General features: G+C 36.9%; 1 protein-coding gene across 13 annotated transcripts in view; it reads right to left on the bottom strand.

Moving 5' to 3' along the window:
• The window catches only part of VPS13B (vacuolar protein sorting 13 homolog B), a 425,465-nt gene that overhangs the window by 46,198 nt on the left and 355,609 nt on the right, over positions 1 to 23,658 (bottom strand). For all 13 annotated transcript variants that reach the window (XM_079302470.1, XM_079302474.1, XM_079302464.1 and 10 more), the window contains 4 exons: positions 17,891 to 18,087; positions 10,024 to 10,205; positions 7,900 to 8,249; positions 1,268 to 1,429 (listed from right to left, as the gene is read on the bottom strand). In XM_079302470.1, the coding sequence (XP_079158596.1) occupies positions 1,268 to 1,429; positions 7,900 to 8,249; positions 10,024 to 10,205; positions 17,891 to 18,087 (891 nt within the window). The remainder of the gene's footprint in view (positions 1 to 1,267; positions 1,430 to 7,899; positions 8,250 to 10,023; positions 10,206 to 17,890; positions 18,088 to 23,658) is intronic.

Genomic DNA, 23,658 nt, shown 5'->3' with positions numbered 1-23,658 from the left:
TCAGCTGACATGTGAATGAAAACCACATAAATTTGCCATCTCTGCCTCCCAGTGTAACTTGAAACTTGTCAACAGTGAAAGTGGGCACAACTCCTGTTTAGAATTACCATTCAAAATTCGTCTTTTCTCTCACATGCTAAGACTGACATTTCCTAGGGCTCTGGAGGAGTTAGGAACTCCCACTCAGTACATTCTTCCTAGGATCTGTCAAAATTTTAGTAATTTTTCAGGGCAGGACTACTGCTCAGCAAATGGGGTGGCACAGTTCTGTAGTTTCCTACTCAGCAGGAGCTGGGTATAGAAAAGAGAAGAAATGGGTTTGCTGTTTCATAAACACTTCTAAAATTAGATTTAAGTTCTTGTCCTGTCTTGAATTAAGATGAAAAGTCCATTTCTCACCACCACCCAAGTGTTGGTCTCCTCTCCCAAGTAACAAGTAATAGCACAAGAGGAAATGGCCTCAGATTGTGCCAGGAAGGTTTAGATTGGATATTAGGAAAAGTTGCTTCATGGTAAGGGTTGTCAAGCTTTGGAACAGGCTGCCTAGGGAATGGCTGAGTCACCGTCCCTGAAAGTCTTTAAAAGATGTGTGGATGTGGCACTTAGGGACATGGTTTAGTGGTAGACTTGTAAGTACATAGTTGGACTCAATGATTTTAAACGTCTTTCCAAATTAATGATTCTACAGTTTCATTGAAATACTTCCTGTTGATAGTTTAAAAGTATTTTATTTCAGTTTCAATATTTATCCTAAAAACAAAAAAAAATCAAATAGCCCAGAAACTGTATTATTTAAACTATATAAGTGAGGTGTTTCTGACAATTTCAAATCTTTTCTAAGGCAAGCACTAAGTTGAGAGCTTTGTCCACTTTGACCCTGTTCTGCAAACAATTTCAGTGAACAGATGCTTCTGGTAAAAACAATTGGTTAAAAAAATTCCCCAAACCTCTAATGTACATCTCAGAAAACATGGATTGCTTAGTTATAGAAACCTGGCAAGCTGTCTTTCCTTTTTTCAGAAGCTTCACACAACTGCTTCATTGTACAAAAAGTGCACATCCAGTTCTACCCTTGAGTGACTTTTAAACACTTCTGGCTTTCCTCACACTTTGTTTGCCTTTTCTCTGAGTTGTAGCCCATGTGTGACTCCTGAAGGATCTGGAGCTTTAGAGATAGTTGAGACCACAGAGCAAACCGAAGAATCTGTGCAGAAAGGCACCACCAGTTTTAGCAAATGCTGCCCTGGAAGGGCTATTTCTGACATACCTGTGGGGACTTGTGTGAGCGCCAGCTGTACTGGTGACTGTGGAGAGAAGCCAGCAGAATATTCTCATCAGTGTCCACCTGGCCAAACCTCAGCGTCTCTTGGGTGTCATTACAGATCACAAAATGGCTGAAGACAAACTCCTCTGCCTCAGGGCATTGGTTCTGAAAGGAAAGGGATATGAAAAGCAGCAAGAATCAATGTCAACTGCAGGACATTTGGCAGCTGCCTGCCCAGTGGCGACTGCTACAACACAGAAATGCCAGATCTCTTCCCTTAGCTTTGGCCTCATAGTAATCTCTGCAAAATCTAGTTTCTGGGTTGACAAAATATATCCCAAGACTTAAAATACTTTATGTTCCTGTGTTGCATTTTAGGCTATAGGTGAGCGGCAAAAAGGATAATCCAATGGAGAAACAAGAGAGAGAGAGCTTTATTCAAAGAAACACTACACATATATATAGGGTAGTACGTGCAAAACAAAATAGAAAAACTCATTGGTCCAAGAAGCAACACCTCTTTGAAATCATGCTTTCTGCAAAATACCACGTGACACTCACACGGCTCTCAGGCACCCTGCAGGTGCATAATCATTGTTAAAATTTTTTATCCTTGTGAAGGCTGAGAAAACCAAAGCTGCTTTTTCCCTGGTTCCCAGCAGTATCCAACAACATGCCTGTAATGCAAATCTTAAAGACTTAAAACTATAATAAAACTAAATTTTCTAATTTGGGTGAAAAACTTCAACATCATTAAATTCTGTGGGAAATGATGTTACATAGGCAGACAGGGTACAAGAGGCTGAGCAGAGAGGCATGAAGAGGTTTCTCAGTGTTTGACAACTGAGCTCTCAGGCCAACAGGTTTACAGTTCCTCTTCCCCAGCTTCTGCTTCTACTTTGAAATATTGCTGTGGATCAGCTGAAGACTCCCTCTTTGCTGATACCACATCACTTGAAAAGAAAACTAAAGAAAAAAAGGAAACATGAGTAGAGTATTTTCACAGCTCCACAAGGCTAGTTTGAAAATGTATCATGCCATTTAACAGAAAAAAAAAAAAAAGTAAAATCACAGGTTCTAAAAGTATTTTAGATTTTACAATATTTTTTTCCATCTTTCCATCCCTCTATTTCTGCTTTTTGTCTGGCTGCTTGTCACTCTGTTGACACAATGAGACTATATGATAGTCATAAAAATTGCCACAGCTACAGGTCTTCCACCCCCGAAGGCACAAACTATAATCCCCTGTATGGGAGAGGTCAAAGTGTGACTGCCAATTTGATTTGGAGATCATCTCTCAGATTTGTGTCCCAGTCACTAATGGGCTGGCACCTTTCACTTACAAGCAACTATCTAGCAACTGCAACAATTACTCAAAGAAACCAACATTTGGATAGTCTTTACGTAATTTAATGGTTCTAACACAAAATATTCATCTTCTTGCGGTTTTTGTTACCTCTTACTGACCCATCTTTCCTAGCACTCTGTTATGACTATACTTTTCTGTTGGTGGGTTTCGCTCTTCACAACATAGTTTAGCTACTTGTTTCTCATCCTTTCTTTCCATGATGTTTTCTCTAACTTATGGAACCTCCATGTTTTTTTGAGAGCTGATTCTGCTTCCCTTCCTTGCTCTCTCAGTGGACCTTTCAAACAGACATTACAAAGCTAGCATCTTCCCTGTCTCTAATCATATGGATGCCTTAGCTCTTTGATAACCATGTGCCTGGAAGCCTGCAGAAATTCAGAGATCAAACAAGAGGGAAAGAAATATTTCCCCATTGATCCCTATGCAGCCTCAGTTATCCTTGAAAACCAGTTTGGCATATTGCTTGTAGGATGTTACTGGTGAGTCACATGGAAATTTTTCTGAGAAGTGAAGTGTGCAAGGTATGTCCACTTAGCTTCCTTGAATTCATGCTCACCACTGGTTACTCCAGAAGAACCTAAGGTGAATTTACATGCAGAATCACAGGATTTCTGGGGCTACAAGGGGCCTCTGGAGGCCACCCAATCCAATGTCCCTGTTAAAGCAGGTTCACCTGCAAGCTGCACAGGATCCCATTTAAAAGGCAGGTTTTAAATTCCTCCAAAGAAGGAGACTCCACAACCTCTCTGGGCAATCTGCTCCAGTGACTGGTCACCCTCACAGCAAAGATGTTTTTCATGATGCTCAGATGGAACTTCCTGTGTTTCATTTTGTGTCTGTTGCCTCTTTGTCCTTTATCAAGGCAGGTTGTAATTCCTTTTATAACTGAATGTCAGAGTGATTGCCTGAGACTGTTTGTGCAAATACTATTCACCGTAGGAATATTTTAGCATGAGAATATTTAGATTAAAACTTTTTCCCAAATCTCATTACTTCTTCTGGATAAGATCAGGTATCCTTTGTGAAACAGGAGTCAGGTGAGCATAACCAAAACTGCATTTCTTCCAAGCAGCAAAACCCATTACAGAGCAGAATGTCTGTATCACATTCAGTAGCAGATCTGAGAGTGCTAAAGGTTGACATTTACAGTGCCCCTTCAGAGTGCAGAGTTTATTTTGGCATTTTCTAGTGGAGGATCTATGACTTTTTACTGTCAAGCTGCCATACCCACATACCCATAAGTCTACCACAAATATATATATTTTCCTGCTACAGCTTTGCAAAATGTTCTTTTTAAAAGGGAGGATTTACTATCCACAGAGCTCGGCATGTTGTTAGAGTCAAACCTATATACAACCTCAGGAGAATTTAAGAAAAGCTTTTTCTTTTTACTCCAATACATTTTCTTGCTGATTGCACAGAGATTGAAAGAACAATCCCATAAGATCATGAACTTCCTTCTTTTTACCTTACTAGCTAACTTAGTTTCAATTAAGTAAACACAAACTGCAGGTTTTTGCATTTTCCACAGGGAAAAGAGAATCCAGAGAGTTTTTGGCATGAATAGAACTTCTAAATTCTGCTTGGGGAATATTATCCTACTAGGAATTATTAATACACTTGCACACATTTTGGTGCTGATGAATGACTGCCATTAATCATTAGTTTTGAAAGCTAGATTTGCTGCTAGAATCCAATGCTTTTAACAACAACAGTTCTCAAAGTTAAGTGAAAGAGGTATTTTAGGCTCTGTTTTATAATAGTTCCAAAGTTTTAAGCAAGGGAACATCAAGATTTGCAGAACAGGGCATTGCTCTGTTCTGCCAGGTTTAAGAGAAAGCTACTGATGCCTCCAGTGTTGATAAAAACAGATGACTAAAGGAACATCAAGGAAGCCTGAGGATGCTCCAGCTCAGTGTGGCAACTATGCACTGGATCCCCAAGCTTCTTTGCCCTTGGGGATCTGCAGCAGCAGCACCCTGTACCCATCACAGGGAACTGGATCCCACAGTGCTGCTGAAGTCTGACAGTGGAAGCTTCTAGAGTAGGCAGAAAAGGAGAAAAAAAAAAAAGTCAGGAAAAGGATGGAGTGAAGAAATCTTGATTGATAAAAGAATGTCTAGAGAAACCAGGCACAATAAAACCAAATAGAACCAGGCCATTTGTGTGGCAATGATGCTGAAGGGCTGAATGACTCCAGGAGCTGAAAACACCTAAGAGTGGATTAGAAAAAAATCCCTCTCTGAATTAAAACAGCAAATCAAAAGAATCAGCAAAAGATTAACAGCCTGAATCAAACACAGATTAGGGTCAGTTCCTGGGGGACAATTTCCTGCCCCTCTTTAGATCATTTTTCAGCTGTTCTTTTCTCTCTGAGAGGCCTGGAAAGTGTTGCTCCTTTATTGGTCTTTCAAATATTTTGCGAATTCTATTCAGAGAGGGGGGAAAACATCCCACATAATACTAGTCACCAGGTTTTCCCTGTCTCAGGACTTTTTGCTTGTGTCTTAGCTCACAGCTATTTCAAAGCATTTCTGGATCTGGAAAAAACCATAAAAACCTAGGCCTCTTTATGTGCACAAAGTTATTTTCTTTGTGCTTCACAAGCTACCGAAGACTTATGCAAGCTTTTCCTCTCCCTCTTTTGTACACACAGGCACACAGACACAGACATACTCTATCACCTAGTAATGTCTTTTCTCACAGAAAGTCTTCACCATTTTATCTCCCTTGAAGCCCCTCTAAGAGAAAATAACATTTTCCTTATGATTCTTTAAACTTCACTCTCACAGCAATGTCCTGGCATTATCAGCTAGAAACCTGTATTCTTTTCCCTTTGTTCTTTGTCCTTACTGTAGAAAGATGGAGAAACTACTGTGACCATAGATGTCATTTTGACTGATTCCAGCTCATTAAGAAAACTTATACAACTGCCAACAGAAAGGTTAAGCACCATGCAGACCTTGAGGAAAACAAGTTCTAGTGGTCTAAAACAGGTTTAAAACAGGAGCTTTTCTAACTTCTGAGGAGTTTGGGAAAACTGTTGCAATGTGAGACCACAAAGGAAAAGCTTTTTCCCAGAAATAACACTTTGTACCATACCTGGGGAGCTGTTTTCTCAGCTGGCCCTCTGTCTCTAGATATCTCAAAGCACTAAGGCTGTAAAACAATTCATGAAGGCTTAAATGCCCAAATAAAGGGAAAGAAACACCACACACTCCGTCACTCCACCAGTGTATATTCACAGGAGACACACATTTTCTATCTCACTTGATAGTCTCTGTGTCATTATTATTATTAAATAATAAACCTAAATTAGTAACAATATCCAAGTTTCTTGCCCAGGTCTTTAATTATTAAGCCCATTACTCTAGCTTTGTATTTAGATGTCTATTAGCCAGTTACTGCTTGTAGTTAAATGGGGATTTCAGATTAGACAGTGAAATGTGTCAAAAGGGGAAACTGTTTATAAAAAGTGCTAATCCTCTCAGATTTTCAGCATGTGACTTAGAAGTATAAAGCCTGGTATTTTTTAGGCTTAATGTACTTTCAAAATGTTCACCATTACTTGATTTAAAAAAACCCAAATAACCCAACAAAAACCAGCCAAAAAATAACCACCACAACAACAACAATCAGTCCATATCTAGGAAACAAAGACATTGACAAAGGCTTCTTTAATTCTGAACTCCTGACCTAAAGGTGTATGGCTAAATTGTTTCATGCTTCATCTGTCTGTCTATTGACTCCAACATCACTTGCTGCAGATTTTAATCCAGTAAAAAATATGTGGAGAATTCAAATAACCCTTCCCAGTTATTAAATTCATGCTTCTAGTTGTAGCATTTATATTGCATTTTGTGTGAACAGCAAACATCAAACAGTACTTAATATTGGGAAATGTATTCCCTCCCCATTCAGGGCATGCCAACCCCCTCACACTGGAGGTAAAGTCACATAAAAAACATCTTGGCAACAATTAATTTAATAAGCCATTTTGAACCCACTTGCGTGTTAACTGTTCCCTAATTTCAAAGCAATGCAAGTTTTTAATCTCAAATACTCTGGACTAGATACCCACCACATCAGAACATGGTGGCAAGTACCCCTGACATGAGAGGAAACGAGAAAATTACAGCAACAATTACAGAATTATATCCTCCTGTGGCTCATGTTAACATTGCCAAATCCATGTATAAATCAGTACCAACTATTCATAGAACGTACCTGTCAGCAATATACCATGGGACATATGGCTCTACTTAATCAAGTATACAATCCCATTTTTTTCAACTCAGAATATTCCTTCAAGGCACAGAGTAGTCAGTCAGTCATTCACACTGTGATGTGGTTTAAAACATTTAAATATTTATGCACCATATTTTATTTATATGTATAGCAATGTCTGAGAGATCTTTTTTTCCCCATCCTTGGAGGAAACTGACCTTTCTGAAGGCCATTTTGCAGTAGTTGCCACACATGTCTTAGATGAGGGACTAGTACTAAGTCAGAAATATTTTGGGTTTAAACAGCCTACCAAGGACTCTCTTAAACTTTCTATGTTTGTTTTTTATTAAAAGCATTGTTCAAAATATGACAAAAAACAGAAATTGGAGCTACAAAGATTTTTGTTCACATTGATATTTGAGCCAGCTGTGAAGATTTAAATCACACTAGATCTTGTTTTATGAATGTCCTTTTGCAACAAGAAAACCATGGAATGCCCTTAAAAAAGAATTTTTTGATATAAAACAGATGTTTTATCCTTTTTTGGGGGCTTTGTTATTGTAGTGCCATGATAGGTAATTAATTCCCAGGCTCCACATAGGTCTTCAGGCAGATGAAGAGAATGATTTGATTTCAAGGCTATAGTGGAGTAAGGGAATTACAGGCCTTTGAGGGGTCATTGCAGAAGCAAGTTTCTTATAGTGGGACTGGCTTCAGCCATTAATGCTGCTTGCACAGAATGTAATGTGAAACTAGTGTTGAACTTCAATAAGGATGGAAGCAGTAGCTGGAAACAATATGTGCTGTTGCTCAGACTGAGCTGAGCTGATGTACCACACAGCACCCACCTTTTCATAAATTAATGGAATATTTTGCATTTCAAGACCAGGGTTTTGATTATTCTGATATAAATCCACATAGTTTCACTGAAACTCAGGCTGTTCTGGCTACATTTACCTTTACATACTTTTGATATTCTAATTTGCTATTAAATTAATCACAGTAGCTACATTTTTTTCTCATTATTGTGTTTGCATACCTGTTGCCAAGCTTGAATTGCTGTATTTAGAGAATGAAGTGCATATTGGCCAAAGCTGATGAAAATAGGGTCAACCATTATCATGCAGTCCAACAGCCTTCCTGCTGTGCTGCTGGAAACAGCAATCTGCCCCCAGATTTTGAAAGGTTTCACAACACTCTGCATGGTCACATTTCGACACTCCAGAAGTTTACAGTCAGCTTGAGTTGAAAACTGGATCTCCTGGAACACTGACTCATCGTTCCACTGACGAAGGTATACATGAGGCTCATCAAAGGAAACTATCATGTATTCCAGTTCAGATGGCATGCTCTTATCAGACAAAAATGGCTGAAGAAACTTTGGTGGTGCTGAAAAGTAGAAGAACAAACAAGATTGGAATGTCACCATTGCTGCATTCTTTATGTTCCTGTAAATAGGGTTTTTACTGCTTGTATGTAAGATGAAAACAAGTAAATTTATCAAAGAGTTGACATTTCTGAAATCTGAAATGAATCCTGTTCACACTGTTTGGTAGATATAAAACAGTATCATAATTAATAGCAGCTGCAAACAAAAAGTATCTGCAAACCAAATTCTTTCTGTGGTAAATAAACCTGCCAGCAAAACTGCTGTATCTACACTCTGCTCAATGCTTCAGGTTGCCACTTACGTGGAAGATGGACCATATTTCTGTGAGAATTTTTGCTACAGTAGGTGTACATGACATTCCACACATTACGAACACAATAAAAATTAGCAATCCACTATTTGCTGACATGTGACTGTGCAGGCCAACAGGCTCCACATTGGAAGTTGTCTTTGCTGCAATTATGAATAGTTGAAGACCACAAACCCACTGAAATGTGACATACTACCCTATAATACTAGAAATGAAACAAAGCAGTATCCTGAGACTAAAGCATGAGAAATGTATCATAAAAAGATTTTATCACATTCACTGAAGTCTCAGTTGTGCAAAGTGCAGAGCACTGAGGCAGCAGACACTGCAAGGCACGTACACCCCTTGTGTAACATTAGGCATGTGAATACTTCCATTGATGTTATTATTTATGTTGCTGGAACTACTCACATGCTTAAAATTAGCATATGCTCTAGTGCTGTACAGATTTGGAACCAAACCACTCATCCCTATCCAGGATCAAGCCCTGTTATTCTACAAACTGTAATGGATACAACAAGTTTTGTGCTCCCTTTGTGTATAACATAGCACAAAGGAGCCCCAAAACTTAAGGCCTTTAGATGCTATAACAACAGTAACAACAGCATAAACTCAGTCATTGCTGAGAAATAAAACAGCTGTGTTTGATTTTAATCTGATTTTTGCCTTTTCCAGTATATGTAATTTTAAAGACTGAGCATCTGGAATGGACTGTAATAAGTGAGGAAAATTATGTACTGATAAAGGTAGTTGATAGAGAAGAAATTATTTGCTAGTCATTAAATGTCAGTCTTGGTGTGATTTGATAATGGATACATTATAATACTTACAAAAACATATAAACTACACACAAAGAAAGCTGTCCCTGTCAAAATTACCCAAGAAGTTTGCCCATCTTCCATAGAAAGCATTCCTGGCATTTGAAAATCAGACAATAATCTAAAAATCTCTTGGAATGTATTTGCCATTAATGCAATGACAGAGAGCACTGAATAAAACCAGATGTAGCTCCAAAAGTGATCATAACTGAAATAACTTAAATCTGCAGTTCTCAGAGCTCTTCCAAGGAATTTTTACTAAGCGGGTTGCAAAATCTTCAAGTATTTTAACAGTACTGTTAATACACTGGAAAATGTAAAAGATCAAATTCATTCACTAAGATGGCTCAAAAGTGAAGTGGCACCTGCTGTCCCTAATCAGACTGGGAAAACAGGAGGCTTCTACAGTTACCCATGCTGGGGGCAGGAAGGGGCTGCTCCTCCAGCCTCCCTGGCAGCCCTGTGGACAGGCTCAGTGCACACAAGCCACCAGTTTCACCTGAAGCCTGTGCCACTGGTGGCTCTTGATGACTGCTTGTTTCAAGAATGCCTGTTTGAATGAGGAAATGGGGACTACACAGCAGAGTGCTTAAGCAGCATCTGTGAACTGTAAGTATTTATTATTCTACATAAAGCAGGACATACCTGTGCCAAGTTGATCAAGATGATGGCATAGGTGGACTTCCAAACAGGTAAACTGGATCAACACACTCAGTGATGGCACAAACCAGGGAGTAAAGCAGGAGTCAACCCTGGTACACGCTGCTAATGCCGTGGGGGTGACGAGCTGATCGCACGCGCTTTGGGAGCCAGATTCACTTTCTGAGCTGCAGATGGAAGAAAACAACACAGCACTTCAGCACTTCCAGGACCTTGCAGCTTTATAGCAGGAACTGATGATGTTCCACACACATTTTCTGACACAGACATCATGTTTTATTCTAACTGCTAATGCCAGCGTCTGTGCTTTTTCCAAAGGAGACCGTAACAGACATATTGCAATCTATCCATGCTTTTATCAAACTACACTTTAATTTACAAATACTTGAACCACTAACCCAAAGCCTATTTGCAGAAAAAAAAAAAAATTATGCCATGTATCTATATTAGTTGAAATAGCTAAACAGTACATTATCATTATTAAAGCTATAAGAATGAGATGAAACTCTGATCAAGAGAATGATTTGGTTTTTTTCCACTTAATTTTAAGGAAATCAACTTGCAACCATCAAACTACTATGTATGAACCTCTAGTCTTTGTAAGCTTTATTTCCTTTGCCCTTCTCACTTGAAAATCATAATTAAAAAATAATCTCCAAGCATAATAAGCTCAGCCTGGAGCCCTTTACTAGCCTGTATTACAACATATTAACTATAAATTTAAATGCCAAGCCCCTGATTTTTTTTCATAGCTGTTCTCCTAACACCATGAATTTCCAAGCGTTATCTTTCAGTCTCTTGAGAGAAACTAACATGGCATTACAATTCTATAAGCTGCTAAGACACCACAGAAGTACAAATAAACTTTCTAATTTAGCCAAAACTATCTTTAATGTTCCTTATTCTCACTCCCTTTGAAGTTAGGCTCTCAAGAGTTTTAGTTTAAAAGTTTAGACTTGCTTCAAATGAATTACAACCACATCCCCAGCCAAACACTGTCTTTATTTTTATAATAAAATTTAATGAAAGATGGAGTAAGGTCAACTTAATATTTTTGTCAGAAAGTCATTAGTTTTTATAAAGCACCACAAATCCACCTCCATTAACATTTTAAAGATATTTTAAATTCAAACATAAGCTTAGATTTGAACAATGGCTTCCAAGTAAACACCTTAAGCATTTAGGACCAGATTTTTTATCATGTAATGTGTTTTACTTCAAAATTATGCACAAATACAACAGGCACTCAAAACATTCAGATGCAAATGCATGGAATTCCATGGACAGGTAAATTTATCAGCATTATTTAGTGTTGCAGTAATTATCAAGCACAGTATTTATTTATAGAACCTAAATCCAACTTAACAGTTGTGGATATAAAATACTTACACAGCAGTAAAACCCAACTAAGATTAACTAATTATCAACGAGTCATGACAGGATAGTAAGAATGGATTGGGGCAGGAAAGTATTAAATATAAATTACTTAATCCAAGTTCCAGTTGCTTTCCTGTGCTTCTTTACCTGTTTAAATTATTTACATTCCAAAACCAGTGTTGTAGGCCTTTTGAGAAGTGGCACCTTTGGAAATAAGATTATTCCTTATGCTCACATGATAAAATCTCTATGGGACTGGATAACAGAGAAATAGGATGCTGTACTTTTTTCTGCCATGGATATTTCTTAGATTGTTGGAACAAAGGAAGGAAGCAGATCCAAATGGACAAAAATTCATATGCTGATTTAGACAGCTAAATACTTTAGAATCTGCAAAACTGGTTAGTTCTCTCAAAGTAACTATTACTATTTTAAGTTTTTTTTTGCTCATTGCATTTTTATTAGAAACAGAAATTCAGGAACATATGAAATGAAAACAGTTTTCTGTTGCAGTAGATGAGTGCAAGCAAATGCTAATTAAACTATGAATAACTTTTAAAAAACTAATTGCACCTTGATATTCTGAATTAAGACAATTTCATGAACAGCTGTAACTGATTGCAGAAAAGAGGAAGGGCATTTATTTCTGATATTTGAAGCTTATTCTGAAAAAATATATTTCTTTTCCTCCAAAACCTATTTCTTACTTACCTATCAGTGACTAAGAATTTTGATTTGATATGTTTTGGAGATGTATATTTTTATAGAATAAAAACCAAACAAAACCTTCGAATTTCTTATTTGGTCAAATTTTATGTATCTGCTTTTTATTAATTGAGCATTTTTGTAACTTCTCACACACTCATAAAGACCATGGTGACAGAGCAACAGGACATGCTTGATGCAGAAGGAAATGTGGCACCACCAGGGAGATAATGTAAAGAGTTTAGTATTTTTCTCCATTTTTCTGCCCCATAAGCAACAGACCATGCAGGGGTAATACTCAGCAATTTAAAATGCTGGGAACGAAAAAATTCCAAGCTGCTTTTTGTTTCCTGATGGAGTCACCTTAGAAACCAAAAAGGCCCAACACTGAAAGCTTGTAAAATGCAGAGTTCATCCAGAGGCTCAAAAACTTTTGCAGGGAGGGTGGGACAGTGCTGCCCATGGGACAGAACTGGCTGTGCATCCTCTCCCCTGCCAGGGAGGGACAAGGCTGGCAGTGCAGGATGACAGGAGCAGGACAGTGCATCCTAAACCACAGTTTGGAAGGTAAAGAAAATTGACTTCTAGGAAATGTCAGGAAAGAAATGCAACAAGGATTTTTCATCACTGTTTTCCCATCTGCCCAGACTTTTTCTGAAGTGTAATTGTTTTATCTGTGAGGGAGTCCGTTTGATTTTTACTTAACCAGAAACTATATTCAGAATTATAGCCCTCATGTCATTATGAAAATAAGAATACAGTAACAGTATAAACCAGCTACAGTACAAAATATACTAAAAGCAGCTATCAAATTATTGCAGTATTTTCTTCAAAAAAACCCAACTGTCATAAAATGTCACAATATAAATGAACAGTTTTTAAAGAGGAGCTGTAGTCACTACCATGCCCCTGGGATTTTAAACTGAATCCCATTTAAACTTTTTGCCTAGGTAGATTTACATCAGACCTGTAGCACTGCCACTTTCTCCTTTGACTTTGCAGAGAGCACAAAAAGAAAAAACAACACAGCCCTTTATCACATGTGTGTACAAACAGCAAATAAAGCAGTGTTAACTGAAAATACAGAAACATTTCAATTAAGTCTCGGTGAATGACAGTAGGAGCATCAATATCAGAAGAAGATTTGATTGTGAAAATAAAATTTATTCATCTGGTGTATACAATCTAAAAACACCCCCACATTTCTTGGCTGCCTAGGAGCTACAAAATGAAGTTGTGGACTGTCCCAAATTTTTCAGCTGTGAAAGAAGAGGAAGAACCAGATTCTACTGCTTTGTGTTTGGCACATCATGCTAAAGGAGGAATGTGGCAAAATCAGAGGAAATTAAATAAAAGTGATCTGACTTTACTAACAGAATATTTTTCTTTTTCTTTCTTTTTTTTTTTTTTCCTAAGTGCTGGGAAATCTCAGAATATTTTAAATGGAAAATACCTACATTTGTAGTCATATAAATTATGATATTTCACATCATGCAAAGCAGCTCAAGTTAAACATATGGCAACTGAGAACAATGACTTAGCAGTGACCTGCATTATTCTTGTTATTTTAAGAGAGGAATATTTAAACCAAAACTGCCATTTGTGATGAAACTACAACATGGGAAAATATCCACTGGGAAGAAGAAAGAGACCACTTAACTCATTTAATTTATGACTCAAATGCTGGTCTGAACCCAAATTGTTAGAGGTCAAAATCCAGTACATCATTTACTTTGAATAAAAGCTGAAACAATTAGCAAGAAACATGATCGTGATTCCTCACTTGAATTTTTAAAAAGTAGCAATTTAAGGCTTATTTAAAAGTTTTTGTACTTGTTTCATGGTTTGTATCTTAAGGCACTTTCAATTACTATTTTTCTTTGGTGTGTCAGTAATTATAAAAATACTCTTTAAATTACACAGAAGATGCACAAATATATAAAACATCTTATAATATAACCCATTTAAACAAAAAAATTATAAATCATTCTCAAACAAACCAGGAAGGGGTTTAAGTGTCTCACCAACCAAAGAGAGCTTAAAAAGCAATTTAAATTATGATTATCATTATGTCCTGCAACAGGCAAATGCAACCCATAAAAATAATTTATTCTGTGATAATTTCCTTGTAATCCCCCTTTTTAAGGTCTTCCATAAACAGTCATTTATGCCATATACGATTTCTTTCATAAACACTGTAGTACATCCCCAAAGAGATGTTAAATTATTTCACTTACTACTTCAAATTTGTTCATTCATTGAATAAACTTCCATAAATATTAATGCAAACCTTATACATACATAGAAATAATGAATGGGAGACAAAATTCTCAAAAATAAACAATATACCTGCATATGTTATGACCTTCACCAAATAGCTCATTGATTTTTATATTTCCAGTCAGTTCCTGATCAATCTCAGAAGAGCTTGAATAGCACAGGATTTGAATCAGGACATATTCCCATATTCATTACAGGTCTCTCTATTTCACCCTGCCAGCTACTGCTACATCAGCTGAATCCACATCTTCTCACAAACCTTGTTGTTTTCCTGTCACATGAGACACCTACATTTCATACCTTATAACCAATGATAGGAATCATAATAAAATACTAACCCACAATGGATCAGCTCTCTGCTATTAATAATTAGCATATCACAGATGTTACAAAAAAAAAAAAAGAACCCTGTAGAATTTCAAGAAAAAAAAATACTATCATTGAGCAGCAGGTGCATGCATATAGCAGTGCTTAGAGCCTGTCCCAAAATGCAACATCAAATTAAGAAGATAAACTTCAACAAGACTAAGCATTTTTATACTTCACAATTATAGAGTATTATAATTGCTAATCAATCATACAGCTGCAGCATGTAATTAATGTCACATCACCATGAGTGTAAAGAAAAACTGAGGTTCAGCTTTCATATAGCCTTTGTTTCTTACTCTCACAGATCCCTCAGTGATTGAATTCCCAGGTTTAACACCCAGAACTGGCATTAAGCCTTGAGGCTCTTCCCACAATTCTAAAAAATCCCATATTACATGCTTGCTTTAGGAACAAGACTTTGACATTTACCACAATATGGGCACTGTCTCTTTCTCAAAACCAAGAAATTGGAATTTTTTAAAGCAGAATCTAGAACATATTTAAGAGTGCTCGGTGAGAAGAAATTATCCATACCAGCAGCAGAAGCCATAGTTTCAGACAAGTTAATGCCAATATGGACTTCCTATATACCACTAGACATCTAGAAAGGTTCATCTTCTCTTTAGGCACACAGTTTCTGTCACCACCTCCTCCACAAGGCTTCCCTTTAACAGAACATCATCCCTTAGGGTTCAACCATAACCTTCAATTGGTTCTCTAGCTGTAACCACACACATTCAAGTCTTGGCCACAGTCTCAAAACCCCCAGGTCAGTGACATTCAGCTGGCATCTTTGCTCTGTCTCCAAGAAAAGCCACTGTACCTCAAACACCATGGGTCAAAGCTTCATATCTGAGGAACAGCTGCCCTTGTTTTGACCCATTAAGTTTTTCTGAGAGGGATCACTCCAGACTGGTCAGGACTACTTGTTCTACACCAATCCTTCCTGCAGCCATCCTTAAGAAAGCTTGTTTGAAGTTAGAGAGATCAGTTTGAATTTTTATTATAGAACCACAGACTGGGCTGGGTTGGAAGGAATCTTAAAGATCATAGTTCAGCATCCCTGCCAAGGGCAGTGACAACTTACTCTAGACCAGGATAGTCCTGCCTTGAACACTTCCAGGGACGAGGCATCCACAGCTTCTCTGGGCCTCTTCCAGTGCCTCATCACCCTCACAGTGAAGAATTTCTTCCTAATAACTAATCTAAACATGCCCTTTTTCAGCTTAAATCCATCCCCCCTTATTACTACATGTTCTTGTAAAAAGTCTCTCTCCAGCTTTCTTTAGGTTCTGAAATGCTGCTCTAAGGTCTCCTTGGAGCTGCCTTTTACTCAGACTAAAAAATTCCAAGTCTCTCAGTCTGTTTTCACAGGAGAGATGCTCCAGCCCATCATCTTTGTGGCTCTTCTCTGGAATCACTCCAGCTTACATCCTTCTTAAGTTTGGGGCCCCAAGTACTGGACATAGTACTCCAGGTGTGATCTCATGAGAGCAAACCCATGTCTCCAAATTAAAAACACTGCTGAGGCAGGGAATGTAACTTTTTCTCTCCTTTGATTGAAATCAGAGGGTTTCCTTGTATATCCCACAGGTTCCTGGCTTCTGGAGTTCACCCTGACCTATACAAATCTTTAAATTTCCAGTCTACTCTTAGTGCATATAGGTATAAACTACACTTCTTAAAGTTATTATGAATTCATTCCCTAGGCCAACAAAAGTACCAGGACTGCAGCCTCTGGACATGTAGGTGTCAGTTCAAAAATTTTTCCTTTGACTTCACTCTTTCTCTTCTGTTTATTTACCTTCAAATGCTTCAGTAGTGAGGTAAATGTTTATTGCTGCCTTCATTCCTCTCCTGCTATCCTTGTGCAGTGAACTGCAAATGCTTCAGTTTAATTCCTGTTGTTTCTGAACAATTACAGCTCATTAGCTTATCAGTGCTCCCTGAATGAAACATTGCATCCAGTGACAAGCCCTATTCCAGCAGAATACAATAAACATGACTACAGTGCTAAATGCTTTGATGAAAAAAAAATCTACTAAATTTCACTACATCATTTCCAGTTCCCACCGAGTTCACATTTCTGTGGTGTTAAACTGACCAGGAAGGCAATTCTGCCAGGGTCCCACATTCAGAGGAATTAACCTTGTCTAAAACACTTAACTTCTCAATGATGAAAATGCATTCTTTCACAATTAACATCAAGAAATCATTTCTAACCTGATACTATTAATGGAAACCAGATGTTTAATTTTCTTCATTGATTTTGTTAGCCATGCTCATATTCCCTGATTTCTCTGAATTCTGTAGCTTTGTTCAACACATGTGGATGCTACATACTCATTGAATCCTGGATTCATAAACAAACAGCAAGAATCAGCAAATACCAATGATCCAAGAGAGTAATTTTGGGTTTTATGCTCTAAATATAAAATGTTAAGCAGGTCTTTGAAAGCAATTCCACTGCTGTTTCTGGACAGAACTTGTAGTTATTTCTTTTACTCTACATATTAACCAAAATTGAATGAAAGCAAACAGAGTGAATATCTGTCATTGCACAGTGCTTCTAGCTGTAAACATAATGAAAAATGGACTGCCAGTGTTTAAAAACACTGATTAGTTTCTTTTCCCTGTTACCATAGTATGTAATCTGTATGAATAATAATGCAATACTATTGAAATAATAACATTTTGTAATAACATCTTTAAAATAGTCATTGACTTGCACTGAGGAGAGAATCAAGGTGATGTATAAGTGTTGCATGGAAGAAGAATGTTTATGACTACATTATAGAATGGATTGCACCTAAGCCTTCTTTTGTTAATTAGCTGATTTTACTGCTTCATGCAGCTAAGAGGTCTCAGGACCCTGTCTGCACTTTTCAGCAACGTTGAATTCAAAAAATAGATGCTGCCAGGCTGCCTGTGAATCTGAAGGAAAGCTCTTTTTGTGCACACTGTGCTCTTGTGTGAAGGTGAGCCACAGTCCAAAGATCTCTCAGGACTAATAACTCTTATTGCATATAAAAAAAGTATCTTCATTCCCAAGTCTCTTGAAACAGATTTCTCAGGAGTGAAATTAGATTAAAAGTCTTTTCTCCTCCTCCTTTAAGATTACCTTTGGTCATCAGCCACATTCTGGCTGCTGTTGAGGACAATCCTCCACAGGTCAGAGGCTATGAGCTCCTTCTGGTCGCTCACAAGGCTGATGCTGGGCAGCTGCAGCTCACAGACTTTGCTTTCTGATAGACTGAACTCCCGGAATGCAACAAAGGATTTCTGAAGCTCATCCCAGTACTCCAAGCTGCATGGAACCTGTGATAAAAGGGAGAAGGCAGAATTGCTTTATGCTTGATTGCAAATATAATGCATTTTAATCTATACAAGGAAACTGTAAAACTAAACTAAAGTAAATGGTCATACAGAAAATTCTAACTGTAAACATTACTCAGATCTTGTGCTGTTCTTTTAAATGAAAATGTTTTTAGAACATCATTGCAGACAAACGCTTCCAACTTTCTCTTCCTCTGTACAAAAATAGCTGCTTTTTCCACAGGAAACCATGAATAACAAAGACAATCAATCTAAACGTTATTTGTATTATGCAGCCAAAAAATCCATCAGATGTCTACACATTATAGTATCAAAGACATTCTAGTCATCATCAATTTTTAAAAAATTCATTATTTTTGTTTTATTACATAAAAAATATAAGTTTATTAAAATAATCAATGATGCAGAGAAAAATTATAATAGACAACACAATGCTTTGTGGTAGGCCAACACATTGCTAAAAATCCTGGGTGAAATAATGAAGCACTTATAAGCATATGATCTTTTCTTTCAAGCACTATTTAGTCAAATAAAGGCAAATCAAACCTAATAAATACATAGTGGCTTGTGTTCAATTATGACCCTAAATTTAAGTCTATAAATAATCACTTGGACTATTTCATGATGTATCACTGAACTGGAGACAAAGTTATTATAGACATATCTATAGGTAACACAAAAACAATTTTAATAAAACCATAGATCTTAAGGGGTTGTATCCGTTTTTTGTTTTGGTTTTTGTTGTTGTTGTTTTGCTTTGTGGTTTTTTGTCATTGTTGTTTTTTGGTTTTTTAGCAAGAAAGAGAATGAGAATATGAATTTAAAACAAATGCAAACTTAACTATGAAGATTTTAGAATTAAGATACAGAAATGCACAGGTATGGCAGTTGTACATGCTCAAGAACTACTAAAAGTCTAGTTGACATAGAGCAAAGAATAAGAAAAAAATGCTTATGTATGTGTTATTACTTTTTTTATCCCTATGTACATACATACATACATAAATAACCAGGAAAGAAGTAAGAATGTGGCAGAGATGAAAGAAAATTCAGAAAAAGTTTTGTAAGCATTCTTCCTTGTTATTCATAAAAGATTGTAATGCAGATGGAGATGACAGTAAGCTGATTAATTAACAGGAATGAAGGTTAAGAAGGAAAATTCAGGGAGCTCAATGGTTCAGGCTGGGGAGGGCAAAGGAACATAAATAATCACCAAAGAATTCTGGAGGAATTAACATGTGGAACCACAGAGCCTGAAAGGTGGATTTTAACTACATCTGTCAAGGCACGATGATATGTGAAGACAGGAAAAAAGCAATCACAGTCACTAAATTTTTTTAGTTTAAGATGTAGGACAAAAAAAAATTGATAACTGTCCATAAACCTCTAATGCCAGTAATGTATGTAACACAGAATACCACAGCAGTATCAATCAGGAGAGCTGATTTAATTTTTAAGACTAGAGTGTGAGAAAAAGGGATTGATTTAACATTAAAATCCACACATCATACGTGTAAAGATAACAACACATTTGTTTATAAACTGCACACTCATTGGCAAGGGTGAAGATCTGTAAATGTCAACTGGAAAAGTGTGAGGCAGTATGATGAAGACTATAAAAGGTAAATACCATCTTGAGAGACATCAGATGAAATATTTCCGAAAGGAAGGGACAAATATTAATTGATTTGTATAAGACATCAGTAGGGACACATCTGGAGTATGTCATGTTTCCAATTCTTCATCTTAAAACTGTATAAACTCTTGCTGTGAAGAGAGTTGAAGACTAAATGAAATTAAACAACAGGAACTTCATTGTTTCATCCAGACACCTCAGCAGAGCAACATTTAATAAAAGAAAGGTTTACAGAAATTTTGTGTCAAAATTGAGTTGCCTATGAATAGAGTGTAAGGCAAGAATCATTACAGAAAAAGGATGGGGACATGCAATGACAGCCTTGGTGCTCGTAAGCCCTGCTTTAAAAGCTTGATTTGTCAATTAGATGGAGAAAATAACAAGCATTGTCCCAGTGGAGAAGGCTGGGTTTGATGACAGAAAACATCTTTCTTGGTTCTCTGTACAATAGTGCTGTGCATTAAGAAATACCATGTTAACTTTATGGCCATATTTCAAAGTCACACTAAAGTGATTCTTTTTGCTCTCAGTGCCACCACACTTTTAATTTTTTTTCAGAACTCAGTGTTAGATTATTTGAGTGTTTAATGCCTTTGGACAAACACTTAAGACTGCTACATTGTGGAGCCATTCACACTCACATACTTCCTTTTTTTAAACCTTCACAATCTCCACTGGTGATAAAACATTTGAGTTTAGTTAAATATTGTAATGCTTGGACTATATCCTATAGCGTGAAGTCTTGGAATTACATAATTATAAAAGCATCTGTGTCATTTCTGACAAAAGGCTGCAGCCTTTCATGGTTGCACAGATACTTCACATATAGCAGTATTTATTTCTGCATACTTTTAAATCTCAGTCCCTAAAATACCTTGACATTCTTTTAGGAACCTGATTAAATATATTTGAATACCTGGTTTGATCTTGTGCTTCCTAAAGTCTATCAAAATAGGAATTACCTTTTCTTATCAATGTTATTGAGTAACATGTGTGCAACAAGTCTCACAAAGCTATCATATATAGCATATTTATTTTTCTTAGATTGTATCTCGCAACAAATTTCTTTCCTTAATGAGAATCTCACAAAATTGGATTACAATAGAAAGTAATGGATGTTTTGAGAGGCTAAGCAAGATGATGAATTCTATTCCCTTCAAGATTAATGAGCCAGAAGAACAAGTTCAAGAGTACAGTAAGATAATTTAAGTGGCAATATAATACAAAAATATAAAACTATCAGTAAGGATAGAGGAAAATAACACAGAGAGATTGGAAAGAAAGATTCAAAATAAAGGCAGAGCAAAACTTGAAAAAAACATAAACTGGATTTCACACATTCTGTTTAAAAAAAAATAAAAAGGTACTTCAGTATTTCCACCCATTCAGTAGGTGGTAGATCTATTGAAACTCCTCTTGAGGAAAAGACGGCAAAGTAAATGATGAAAACAATTACGCCACAAAGAAGTAATAACTTCATAACTCATCTTCTGGCTGTGGTCTGTGGTATAAACTAACACAGTGGAAGTTTCATCTGAGTATGAGGAAGAACTTCTTTTTTATGAGGGTGACTCAGAGGTATTGTAGAATTCCCCTGGAGATATTCAAGAACCACCTGGATGTGTTCTGGGATGTGCTCTGTGCTCTGGGATGACCCTTCTTCAATAGGGAGGTTGGACCAGAGGATACACTGTGGACCCTTCCAGCCTCACCCATTCTGTGATTCTGTTCACTGCATGACAACTTCTAAAGTGAATGATGAAAAATCTGGGAAGGCGGGAATGATTGCTGAACTTAGCAGTATGAGCAGCCAGCAAAAACATCACTGAACAGTTAATGCAGACTGGACAGCAAGTAGAAAAGATTATTCCTCCTTATTTTATTGACAATTTTTTTCTAACTATGTTGCAATATGTCAAGTAATCTACCAGAGCAAGAGACAGTATGTTTCAAAGTGTCATCTGCACATTAGAGATAAGAAATCAAGGACACACATTATGTGATTGCCTATACAAAATACAGCCCATGCTTTGGAATTGCACAAACTGAAAGCTTTCTAGTTTGAAGTTTGCAAAAGACTTAGTATCTTTGATTTCTACATATCTAGCTTTATTTTTTCTAGGGGGTTTATTACTAATGCCTGATCTGGATAAGTTTAAGGAAAGATGGTAGCTCTGGGCAATATTAGCTGCCAAAAATAATAGTTGTGAAAGCCTGGAAAGGGGTTATAAAGCCAGAACTGAGTCATTAGCAGTGGGAATAAGTGAACTATCTGCAACAAAAAAATTCCCCACATGTCAAATTAAGTATGGTGCTTTTACCTTAAAATATTTGAATAAAACCTAAGCTATAATTCCTATAATTGTTACCTGTTAGAAAATATAACCACTAGGGCTGCCTCTATAAAAGTAAACACAAACAAAGCATATTTAATTCTTTTGCTAAGCAACAAGTTTGGCTTTCTAGCAGACATTTCCCTGCAGCTTTTTGTCATCTTCTATAGCTCTCAAAGACAGTTTTAATTGCAATGATTGTATTCACCTGTCACTTAAGTGTGCATAAAGTATTATTTAACCATGAGCTCAGATTTAACCAAGAACTTCCAAGCTCTGTTTTGTTAGAAAATCACACCCTGTGGCAAACACTTATTTAGAAGGATGATTATGGCAACAGGGAACACAACCACAGCCAAATGCCTTATTTTTCAGCAGCATCTCTGTTTAACAACAGAGTTTAGAAGCAGAAATGAAAAGCTGTATGAAACAGCCTAAACTCTAAGCAGAGAAATTGAAGGCTGCTCCTTTTTCTCTTTATTGCTGTGAATTGTAGACACTGGAGATCTGAAAATGGCACAGCAGTGTTTGGAATAAGAAGGAAAATGGTCTATTTGCAAAGTACATAACATAAACAATCAGCTTTTCAGAAAGTTGCCTTGGAGCAAAAATCGCTTTAATTAAAAGAGAGTAGATTCCTGTTCTCTCTGAATCTTGCCTCACTCCATTTTAGGACTAAAATTTTCATGTATATTACACTAACATATATGAAAAACATCTCTAATTTGAGCAGAGCTGAAACCTCCAACCTACACATCTCTCTCAAGAAAAACAAACAAACAAACAAACAAACAAACAAACCAGCCAAACAATGAGAAACCTGAAAAATCCTTTAAAACTCTGCATCCTTCAAGTAATTTCCTTCACACTTGTTGAACTATCAGCAAGACATAATGTTAGTAAGCAACATGAAGTATTCCTAGTAAAGCACTACAATGTGATTGTTTTTTCTTATTCATCATATATTGTGTCACACATTATCAGTACCAGAATAACTTAATTCCTGCTTGGAAACTAGGGGGTCAAGAAATGCTACATAGTCTGTTAATGTCTGTTAATTCCATCCTTATGTTTTCCAGATACTCCTTATTCCCATTTGTGGTTATATGTAATACTAAGACTTGACAGAGAGATGAGTGTTGACCCATAAGTGCTTTTTAAAGAATTTCAAGATCACAACATGCTTCTAAATTTTCCTGTGAGTTGATGTTATCCTCCCAGCTTTAGACTGCTTGGCTAATTTGGATTTGAAAAGTGCTGGGTGCACACCACTTACCTGTCTACAGGTACATTTCCATAGCTGAACAGAGAGCCAACATCAGTGAACTTCCACAATTTCCCACATTACCATAAATGATAATACTATTATTCATGATACAATTTTTCAGAATGCCAACAGGTCTCAGACATGGGCATAGTTTCCAGCTAGGACAGAACTAACTAAAATATCTCAATTTCTTAACTAATCCCATCTTTTTCATAAATACTTTTTTGTCTGTAGGAAAAAGGGACAGCCATCAGTCTACTTCTTTAAGGTTGTTGAATGAAGGCTGTATAAAAGTATTATGCTTTATTACTTAAATA

This window comes from Erithacus rubecula, assembly GCF_903797595.1.
Source record: "Erithacus rubecula genome assembly, chromosome: 3".
NCBI classification, from domain to species: Eukaryota; Metazoa; Chordata; class Aves; order Passeriformes; family Muscicapidae; genus Erithacus; species Erithacus rubecula.
This window is presented reverse-complemented; position numbering and strand designations above follow the sequence as displayed.